This window comes from Rhopalosiphum padi, chromosome 4 (genome assembly GCF_020882245.1).
Source record: "Rhopalosiphum padi isolate XX-2018 chromosome 4, ASM2088224v1, whole genome shotgun sequence".
Taxonomy (NCBI): Eukaryota; Metazoa; Arthropoda; class Insecta; order Hemiptera; family Aphididae; genus Rhopalosiphum; species Rhopalosiphum padi.
The window spans coordinates 8,106,217-8,118,512 of NC_083600.1; the positions used below are offsets into that span (position 1 = coordinate 8,106,217).

The following is a 12,296-nucleotide window of genomic DNA, read 5'->3' on the forward strand; positions in this document are numbered from 1 at the left end:
TAATAAATAAAAATATAATGCTTGGGCGAGTTAGATTTTATACAAATAAAAAAATAATAATAATAATACAATAAAGGTATTATCGAGTTTAACATTTGTGCACATACTGAAATACTGAATTTTCGACATAGTAAAATTGTAATGTTTTAAATAATAGTTTTAATAAAAAATAAAAAGAATCGTTTGATTGGTTAAAAAAAGTAAAGTATAATACCCGCCTGAGTAGTCTAGGCACGCATAAGGCGTGCAAATTCAGGATTTAAAAATGGTTATTTAATATCCTAACATACCCGTTGTCTACTCGATCACTAATTGGCTGCATATTACACCGTACGGTAATTTATTTAATAAATAAAATATTTTAAATAGTTATTTCATTTTATTTTGTATACACACGTGTGAGTGGGTGTATTTTCGAATGCGGTTCGTTGGTAGTAGTTATTGTAATGCAATAATAATTACAATAATAATATTATGATTTGTGTACACCTCGTGTACAGAGAAACAATAAAACAATATAATTCTAAACATTCACAATCACAAAAATAATTGAACAAGTATTGACAATACATTATTGTATACTTACATATTACATTAGGGGTTCGTACAAGAGTGGGGCTCAGTCATTTTATAAAAATTTACGAGAAGTTTCCGAATAGCTTGTGTGTTGTATTATATTATAATATATAGTCAACGTTTTGACGGGGAATCAACGGAAAACATTCATTTGAGAGGGCTATATTATAGTTATACATACTAAAATGGCAAAGTTGATGGCTTTTTATTGGTCATCGTTTACATATAACACTGTACTATACTATAGTTAAGGTAATATTATATCACATTACTTTTTTTTCCATTATTCAATCTGTACAAACATAACACATAATATTATTTTAACTTAAACGTACAGTTTTTTGTATGCCTATACCGAACGCATGACAACCATTCGACTTGTTCGGTAAGCACCGTTTTTTTTCTGTTCATCAGTCATCATGAACTTTTTACAATGTAACAATGATAATAATAATAATAATAATAATAATAATAATAATATCCATCGTCTAACGCTATGACGCGGTTTTTACCCAAGTAACTGGCACCCATTGAGGTTCTCTTTCTAGACTATTTATTTCATTTAATAGTTGGTGATACGCTCTCTCGGTGTCGTTATTGATGATGATCATATCGAAGTAATGGCCAAATTTATCTTCCATTTCTCTTGCCTTCTCTATGATTTCTTTCAGTTCTTCCTCCTACAAATTAATATTATTGATAAAATAACCGAGATACAAATTTAATATAGTTTGTTAAATACTACAACAATACATACTTTGTAAGGTTCACCGTTCTTTAACCTCTTTTGACGAAGTTTTTCTAAAGGAGGTGGCGCCACAAACACAACAAAGGGCTTCAAATCGGAACTCCGGAGAATTTTCAACGACTGAGGGTGTAGGTTTAAGACGCATATCTTACTGTAGTTAACCACCGACCGGATGGCATCGAGCGACGTACCTGTAAATTTATGATTTTTATTTATTAGTATATATCTTATAAGAATTAGTCTTTTTTTATAATTATTACCGTAATAAGCCTTCTCGTATTCACCGTGTTCAACAAACTTCCTCGACAAAATGTCTGATTCAAATTGAACCCTGGTGATAAAATGATAATCTTGACCATCAATTTCTCCATCTTTTTTCGCTCTGCTAGTATCTAAAAAACACGATATGACAAATTAAAAAACAATACTATTATGAAGGAAAATTCTATATAAAAACAATAAAAAAATTAATCAGACTAACACGTGTATTTAATAATAAAACTATGATTATATTAACACTTACGAGGAATAGCAGCTGCAAACCTATCACGGTCTTCCATTAATCTTTGTCTTAGTTCATGTCGACCAATGTTAGGTGGGCCAATCAACACAATTGGCCTTTTATGGTTTGCCCGTGGATAATATAATGCCACTTCTTCATAAGTCAGTATCTCTTCGGCTTCATATTCTATACGATTATAATTATGAAGTGTTACAAAAATTATTTTAATAAACTAGATAAATATTAAAAATATTTTTTTTTTATTTTACCATCGGAGTTTGAAGAATAAATAGGATAACCTCCATCTTGATACAGTGACTTCTTTTTTCTTTTTTTCAGGTTCTTTTTGCCACAAAGAAGCGTATTTTGTTTTTTGGGTTTATCTTTACCAGGCTTGTCGCCAGTTATGGTTTGTTTTAATGCTTCACGTTGGTGTTGAAAAGATTTGCTTGGTATAAGACCAGCCAATGTTTGATCTTCTTCACCTTCTCTGAACGCTTGCCACCAGTTCGCGTCTTCTTGAGATATAACATGTAAGATTTCGCCCTTTTGGAAACTGATACCCAGCTCTCTGCATGGGATGTAACCATCATCTTCGGGATCATAATCAAAGTGAGCTTTCATATGCATCTGTAATGGTACATAAGAAATATTAATGCATTAACACATTAAAAAATGCTAACATTATTCATACTTATAGAACATATTACAGACATATTGTATTTATTTTTTATTTATTCAATAATATGATTATTTCACTATATTAATAAATTACTTACATTTTTTATTATTTTAGAATATATTTTATTAAAACGTAATAATTTCTAATTTATGAATTATGGGTAGGTATTTAAAAGTAACAGTACAATATTTAATATTTTGTTGACTATACGATTAGCATACCTATAAAATAGGTACCTATGTAACAAGATTAGATAAATTATGTTTTAAATATTATTAGTATTTATAAGGTTAAAAATAGATAATTTTAAGAAGTAGAATTTTAATTTAAATTTAAAAAGAACTATCGAGTTCAAGTGCCAATGAAATACCAAACAATAAACAGATGAAAAAAAAACTTACAATGAAATTTTCTCTGTTCCCATTTGTGTTCTGATATGTAACCCGATTAGCACTCGGCACAATCATGAACGTTAAAGGTCCAGTCATCACGGACAGGATATCACAGACATCATTTATGGACTTGCCACGCATTTCTACACCATTCACCTCCAACACTTCATCGCCCTCGTGGAGTAGTCCACTTTTTTCTGCAGCGCCACCTCTGACTATTCGACCGATAATCACCGCATCGCCGTCATTTCGAACAGTGGCACCCTGTACACAAGACACGAGTTTTATAATTTATTGTTTGAATGGATAAAAAAAGAAATGTTAAAATAACGCACCAATGGTTCGTTAGTTTTTTCTATGTTGATAATTGTGATGTTGGGAGGATGTTGGTCCGTGTTGTACATCGATGAATCGTTTGCGGGCAGCGTGACTGTTACTTCAGTAGTAGCCTCGTCGTCTTGCGGCAACACGTCCTGAGCTATAGTGTCGTGGGCCCAGAGCACGCCTTCGATTTCATACTGGGACAATAATTTAGCGAGTTCCGATGCTTCAGGCAAATCACTGTTCTGAATGCTCTCGAGACACTGTTTTATCATTAACAGTAATAATAGTAAAAAATTAAAAATGGCATCTTGGTGGAAACACGAAATCGAAAAAAAAACAATAACATAACAGCATAGACTTACGTCTCGGACCAAATTTTGAGCTTCCGGAGTCACCGGCCTCTTCGTCGTGGTAGGAGGCCACAACTGCTGCACCTTGTTGTGCACAGACAGCACGCGGACGAATTCCGGGTTCAACAACAGGCATTGGATCACAGAAACGTCCGGATCTGACTTGTTACCTATATAGATCCCGTTCTTTTTCAGCTGCAAATGTATCCTCTGGAGCGCGGCTATCAGTTCGCCATACCCTGTAAAACAACAACGACGAGAATGATGAAAATGCGACGAAACGTCTAACGACCGACTAAGTGTGCGACACGACTGACGTAAAGTTTAAATCTATTATAATGTGTACGTACATCGTACACGTATGTGTATGGTACATACTACATATGCCACGCCACCGCACACACACTGTATAGTAATAATAATAATAATAATAATATTGTCGTCACGAGTGTTGGTGACAGGTTGTTATGCACAGGGCGTGCTCGTGGTGGCCGACTGCAAGTACCTATGTAGTGGAATACTATAGAACGACGTGACCTGAATGCCTGACGACATCATAACATCATATAGCATTCCATTACGGTGTTTCCGACCGGAACACAATGAGGATAACTCTCGTAGTTTTCCCCTTCCCACCAAGGCATAGAAACCTACCTCGTTTTTTTCCCCCGATGGTATACGACGTATACGAGAATAGCGTCTCGTGCTAAAATGGATATTATAAATTCGTCCAGTGACACATCTTGAGAAGATAAAAATAAATCTGTGCGAATCAGACTTTTTATAAATACCTAATCGACATGGTACTTAGCGCCAGAGCTGTATTAAGAAGAACGACAAAGGGGGCACTTTTCCGGGGTGGTTTATTAGTTTTTGTAATAATATTAAAAAAATGTCATGATAAATTACACATTACCTTTAATTTTAATCTTTACATTGTAATGGTTGAATATATACACATTATTCGTTATTAATATTTTTAATACAACGTTCATTTGTTTATTGGATTATGATGTTATAATCGTAATATTATTATTATTATTATTATTATATAAATATCTATTAAAATTGATAGATGTGCTTTAACATATAAATTGCTGTTGTAGTTGTCACTTGTCAATATTATACATAAACATTATACATTACATTTTAATTGGTATATTAATATTTAAGTATAATATTATGTTATATCAAAAACTGGTTTAAAATCGCACTAATAAATATTTATCACCTAATAATCGCAGGTGCATTTAATTCTAAAGCCGTATTTATTATTTATATTTAAAGTTTCTACCTTAAAAAGTCAGTAGCACCAATAGCAAGTGAGGAGAGTGGGAACGAACTAATGTGGCGCCAATACAATATACGTACACTCTGGTATTCACCATATCAATTCGTCTTATGTAAACGCTCTTACAACAGTTACAGCTCTATATTACCAGTTATGAGTTATTACTTAAATATTATATACTATCATTATACTTCATTATTATTGCAATTATTATCTTACATAAACTTGTATGTGTTATTTGTATTAATTATTTAAATTGTAAATTGTATTAACGTTTTAAATTGTTGTATTGATATATAATGTAGTCTGCGGCTTTGCTTATATATATAGTTAATTACTAATTATGCAAATACTTTTCATGAAAAACTTAATGGGACCCGAGTTTCTTTTCGGGTTATGAAGCAAAAACAAGAAAAAACTAAAAAACTGAAATCGTATCACTTACCCACAACCCTGTATATCGGTTCATACGGATCCTGCGATTCTTCTTCAGAATAGTCCACAGCACCGATGGTGGTACGATTGTTGTCCTCGTCTTGTTCCGACGAAAACCCGTCGTTGACGATTCCCGTTTCCGGTGGTTCGTGTTCGAGCTCCCGAAGTTTTTTCGACCCTCTCAACGACCGATTGAGAAATTCGTTTTGTTGAGCGACCCTGTCCTCTTCTTCTTTTCGCTTCCGCAACGCATCCTATGCACATGTAAAACAATCGCGTCGTTATTACAGTATAATATTATCATATATATAGTACTATATATACGTGACATATTATTATTAATTTCGGTGAAATAATATCGGGCATATTATGATATACGTGCAACTAGGTAGGTAGATTTAGGTACCGAATCCAAAATCATCGTCCGACGGTGGTGAAGTTCCATCACCGGAGTACGTGAAATCATAATATTGACCGTCATTCGAATTGCGGACGTATTATACAATACACAGCATCACATTAGATATAGCCACCCGCGTGTCACTCGGACGTGCGTACGAGGTAGTCTGAGTACGTTAAAAATGTATACATAAATCCCGGCATTATATTATTATTAGGTATTATTGTTATTATGTTTACGGTCCGGAGGACGACCGGATAAAGCTGCCGCGCGCGTATTCCTACTGCACATCCGATTGGGAGGAGTAATGCACGCGCGTCGCGGCATATACCTCGATAACGATATTTTATTATTGTGGGTACCTATATGGTTTTTTTTCGTTTGTTTTTGTTTCCTACAAATTACAATTATTATCGGATGACCACAAAATATATTGCAGTTGGTACGAAACAACGACAAAGTGATTATATTACACGATATCGGCTGTATAGTATAGAAACTTTAGGTCGTATACGACTCGAAAAATTATACATGAGGACGAGAGAGGTCATCGTTGTCGAGCAAAAGAAATCTGCACGAATTTTCTACGAAAAACAAAAATAGATACTTTTATATCATTATTTCATTCGGTTTGCTTATATGCGTTATGAGAATATAGTAATAATAATAATAATAATATAGTGGCCGTAAAAATTCGTAAGCATTGTATATGTTTGTATCGCGTTGCACGTATTTTTTACAATAATATTATACCTTGCATAGAGACACTCGTCGTGTTCTCGGCTTAGACGTTTATTGATAAATATTATCTTGGTGTATATATTACATTATTGTTATTCGTGTTTTATATATGTACAGGTGTCTTAGTGTTATGATACATTGATAATATATTCGAGATAAGACGAACTTTTTTTAACTAACTTATTTTATTATTATGGCATCAAATCGACACTTGCATGTACCGTAGGCTTTACCTACCAATATATTATAATTTCTGGGGTACTTAATGTTTGAGTAATTTAAATTGAAAAGTGTGTTAAACAGGAATTGCAAAATTTAATTATTTGAATAAAGCTGCAAATAACTATTTAACGCTAATAATATTATTATTATTATTGCACAATGTATACATTTTCTTGGTTTGTTACCTCACAAAATACGTCACTGCTGCAGATAAGATTAAAATTAATGAAGTATTCTCTTGTTCTGTCGACATTATTATAACTTATAAGCACGAAACAATATGATTCAATCAGGTCGACTCCGAATTGAATAGAAATCATTGTTCTACCGCACACCTACATGGCTATATGGCAATATGTATGAAAAGATTCTACCATTTCTTAAATAGGTATAAGAATACGCTTTATACTGTTTTAGTCTAATATTATGTATATTGTGATTATAATTTAATATATGCTAACAGTTTGTTTGATTGACTCATAAAATTTGAATTGAGTGTGTCGACATGAAAAGTAGATACAATTTACCAAATCGGGTTCGTTATTTTCGAGGAATATACCTATATGGAAAATTATAATTTTCTAAACATAAAACATAACATGGATAAACATAATATAGTATTTCCTATATAGGTACAGGTAAAATGTTGATACAAAATGTTGGTTATTCTTACACAATTTTAAAATCTAAAATGTTAGTTCCTATACACACAACTATACAGTTTTTCTAAGTTTCAGGACTAACAACTTGTGGTTTTTTTGTGAGATTAATATTTGTTTCTTTTTATATTTTACTAAATAGTTTATTATATCTATGTACAAAATTATAATCGAAACCATTATGATTATATTAATATAATCAAAAAATTTCAAAGTAGTCTTTTTTAATCACGTCAAAATTACTTTGAGTTTTCGATTCTAAATCTGCTCAGAGAAATAAATTTATTTAATTTTATGTAGGGGCAACTATAATTATTTTAACAATACTAGTAATAGCATTACGAAAATAAATTATATTTCGTACATTTTATAATAATAATTATTATCATATTTATTGTTCTACATTCAAATTGAATCACACAATACCATCTATATAATTAAATTCGTTACATTTTGCAACATTGTGTTATGAATTAAATATCATTGAAATATGAAATTGTTTTCTACTCTTAGTACAAAATATTTAAACCCTAATAAATAATATGTATTTATAATTTTAACGATTTTTGAGGTAAACTTAAATTCGAGATCGGAGCGAACACTTTTTATGAAATCGGAGATTAATTATTAAAACATGATTTTCTGAGTTGATAACAGTAGTATTATATACTAACAGCTAGTTCACAAAATCAATTTGTCAGCTTAGGTTTTATCTTTTATATAAAATATACACGATTCGTAAACATTAAATTAATATCAAATACGTTAATATGTGTATTAGGTATCCTACTTAACTGATTTGATAAAAAAGAAAATGATTAAGTAAAACGTTTTTAATGTTTAATGATATACATATATCTAGGAAATAATGTTGTAGGTATACCTACGTATCGCAACTGAAGAGTCAGCCAGATGCCTATTATGATATAGAAATATACGATTAATGAAAATTTGAGGCTATGAATTTGACCACGGAAATGTGAAACTATGTATTTGCTTAAAAACATTAATTTTAAATTTAAAACGGAAAATAAAACCATAATTACCAATCCAATACGAGCCATCGCATCTAAAGGTAGGCGTACGCGCTGCGGTGCACAATCGCTTAGACGTACGACAAAACCCGTAATGAGCGAAAGCCCATTAAAATACTAATTTTTTTTTTTATCTCTTCGACAACGCACGTAATCTCGAGTACTGGTGAAATGAAATGTGTACATATTGCACGAAAACTACAGTGCACGTAAACCACATATACGGGCCAATGTTTTGTACACACAATTACTATACACACATATCGTGTTTTTTGTTTTGTATATATAATATTTACTACTATCTAAGTACTACTGCAGAGATGGCCAATAACATTTAACACGACTCAGAGTTTTAAAAAACACACCACTGCTAACTGTTAAACAGTAATCATTGTAAAGTGGTTTATAACATTATAGAAGCTTCGCGACTATAATCACTACAACAATGCACATTATTCGATCGTCGCTGCAGATATATTTTGAAAATATAATATTATTTTGCATTTTATTAATGTTTTTTATCACTGGCCGGAGTTATGCAATAATGAAACAATATGCGAGACACCTGTTATGTAACTACCGTGATGGACACCTGTAAATGTATCAAAAATTCTCATGTGAAAAATATCGGTACGCTTACCTACATATAGGTACAATGCATAATAACTGCACCTGCTCCTCAGACACAAGACCCTGTATATAATAACATTTTTTCATTTTATAATAATAAATAATATTATACAGGATGATTCGTCAAACGTGCTCACCCTCCTTTATCCCTTATTCTATGGATTTTTCCTTTTTTACTATAAATTATTACACAGATAATATTTTGAAAATGTATATTGTACAAAAAGGATAATGGGTATCCTTTAATAATGGTTTGGTTAGGTTTTAAAATTTAAAATAAATCATATACTAAGTCTAGTACTTATTGTATTAGGTAAATTTTAAATAGTATATCAATGGTCTTCAACCAGTGGTTCGTAATCCATTTTTGGGTCGTGTAAGCTTTAAAATTGGTTTGCGATAAGTCTTCTTTTTAAAATAAAAATTAAGTTTAATAGATTAAGTAAATGTCAAATAAATGAAAATACCGTTTATATAATTTATATTCTATAATATAACGGATATCAAATCACAATATAAATTAGTACTGCAATAAAACATTAAGGAATTTTAGCTTTATTTTTGTTTTTCTACAAAACTTACATGGGTCGCGAAAAATATAGGACTAAAATAGAGAGTTGCGAGTCTATAAAAAGGTCGAAGACCACTGTACTATATGATATTTATAGATTAATATAAATTACTATAAATTTCATATCATTATACCACCATACCTTTCAACCCTATGATCATTAGTATCATCTTCAAAATCACTAATTAAAATATTGATTTAGATACATCGACATTTAAAGCTAACCCATTTTCTAATAATTTACAGTCGAAAGGATCTTATGAGGGGAGGGGAGAAAGAAGTTTATTATCACCACTATAAAAAACATTTTCCAAATGTTATGATAATTTAAAAATTTTAAAATATAGTTCTTAGGTAGATATTTACCTAAGAACACCATTAATCAAAATTTGAATGAATTCATTATAAAAAAAAAATTTTGGTGAAGATGCTTCGTGAATCACTCTGTATACATATTACCTCCCCTGTCCCTATAGCATTTTATTCAGCACTCTAAATCGTTTGTGTGATATTATCGCATAATATAATATTATATACCGACCTGAAGGGCGACGTGGACGCATATAGTGAAAAAAAATACATGTTATCATTTTCTAAATCGTATATTTTGCATCACACGCGCGCACACACGCGGCGATGAGAAAAATGTGCGTATGATGCAGTACCGCGAATCGACATTTTGAATGAGAGAAAAAATATATTTTTTTTCGTAATACTTCATTTGGAAAGCATCTTATGTTTCACCTGGAATGTTTATTTCTGCGTGAATCGTAAAATACGACGAGAAAAAAATTATTGAGAATACAGACGGCGAGAATGACAAATAATAAACTAAATATTAAGTAACGTAATATTTTTCCCCCAAAGAAATCTGATCAGTCAAATACTATTATATATAATACGATGTAAAATATTATATTATATGGAATGATCAATTTATATGGCTACACTCTCTAATTTTCAGTCAATATTTCAAAATTTAATAACAATTATTTAGCATATTACTTTGAAGTAATTATAACAAGAATTACATTTTTTATGGAATCAATAGTATAGCTTGCAATTAAAACTTCTATAAAAACCACTTCGGTGATAAAAATTAGTACATCTTGTAAAAATATTGTAGTGTTGTAAGAACGCAACAATCACGTGAGAAAATTAAATTATAATAATAGTCATCGTGTAAACGGATCACCCTGTACACATGTCTGCTTGCTATCATCGTTTAAGTTCGATGACGAAGGAGGGTTTCCCGAATAGTTTATGCCATACGAACATTGATACAGACCTGTAAGTAAGTATAGTTCGTTTGCCCGTAAAACGCCATCATCACAACGATTCAATGACTCTGTTGCGGCGGGTAAAGTATATTCTGGAACGCCGACCATTATTATTACCGGGGAGCGACCGACCAATATAATATTATATATACTAGTGCAGATCGCCATCTATTTCCCACGTTCGAGAAATTCGTGAGACCTGTTTGTCATTGATATGTATGTATTGTATATATTTAGTTGACCGCGTTGAACACTTTTTTCCGAACTTAAACGATAATTTTCATTGACTTCGTGCATCGCCGTTATTACGGGAAAACTGAATATTATAAGTCAGTATTATAAAATATCACCACCGCCGCATCATCATCGATGATTCGACATCAACGATCTACCGTGTTGTTAACTAAAATCGTTGAGTCAGAATGTTTATGAAATAAAAAATTGATCAGTCATATGATAAAACCAGTATTATTACTAAACATACTATAGAAATATCAACTGATATACTATCAAAGTATTGTATCATCATACTACTTGCATATAATAATATGGAAAATACAAACAAATATTTTTCATTATTTTTAAACAGTTGCAGCAACAATCGTGATATTTTCTTCTCCTCATCCGTATTATTTTAAGAGTATTGTCGAATCGCGTACACAATTTTTTTGTTCTAGACTCATAAATACGGCGCCTTATTCAAAACGTAATATATTGTTAAGTTTTTTGTTTTTTTTTTTTAAAAAAAAAATGAACGCGCGAACCTGTATACTAAAGTATATATTGTATTTCTCGTGCCTAATCCAGTATTCACGAAGGAACAAACGCCGTATAATATAATAAACAGCAGGTACAGGAAGGTACACGCGTTCTTGCCCTTGAATACAATATTTTTTGCGTGAAATATCGACAATTTTCAATGGTATAAAATTCGTCAACATGTAGAATACAGCTATTATTATAACGAACGGACAAAACATTATATTATAATGCGAATGTTTACATTGCAGCGAGGACAAAATATTATTCTAGTGTCATTAGATCTGCATTATTATTTGATGACAAAAAAATAATAAAAAATATGCATAAATCTTCGGGAAAATGAATAATTTTATATTATATGATAACTACTCTCGTAATTATATATATTTATAAATATATAAATATATAGGTGTTGAAGAATGTTCGCGTTGAATGTGTACAAATATAACGTATATGTATGCGATCATCAACTGCAGTAGGCATACACATATTTATATATATATATATATATATATGTATGTGTGTGTATTTGAGTATGTGCGTATAGGTATCGTTTATTATATAGCCCCTACCCACCCCCACCGGTAACGGTTTGGTGTAGATATACGGTGGAATGCGAAGGTCATACGAGAGATACCTGCAGTATACACCGTCGTGCAGGTACCTATATACATGCTGCACAATGCCAGTAGTTGTA

General features: G+C 31.5%; 1 protein-coding gene across 3 annotated transcripts in view; it reads right to left on the reverse strand.

Moving 5' to 3' along the window:
- Positions 1–12,296, reverse strand: part of LOC132928315 (protein PALS1) — a 51,343-nt gene continuing 39,047 nt past the window's right edge. For all 3 annotated transcript variants that reach the window (XM_060992896.1, XM_060992897.1, XM_060992898.1), the window contains 9 exons: positions 5,311–5,554; positions 3,587–3,813; positions 3,236–3,484; positions 2,910–3,164; positions 2,096–2,456; positions 1,848–2,012; positions 1,585–1,716; positions 1,334–1,515; positions 1–1,256 (listed from right to left, as the gene is read on the reverse strand). In XM_060992896.1, coding sequence (XP_060848879.1) covers positions 1,071–1,256; positions 1,334–1,515; positions 1,585–1,716; positions 1,848–2,012; positions 2,096–2,456; positions 2,910–3,164; positions 3,236–3,484; positions 3,587–3,813; positions 5,311–5,554 — 2,001 coding nt within the window. In that variant the 3' untranslated portion in view covers positions 1–1,070. The remainder of the gene's footprint in view (positions 1,257–1,333; positions 1,516–1,584; positions 1,717–1,847; positions 2,013–2,095; positions 2,457–2,909; positions 3,165–3,235; positions 3,485–3,586; positions 3,814–5,310; positions 5,555–12,296) is intronic.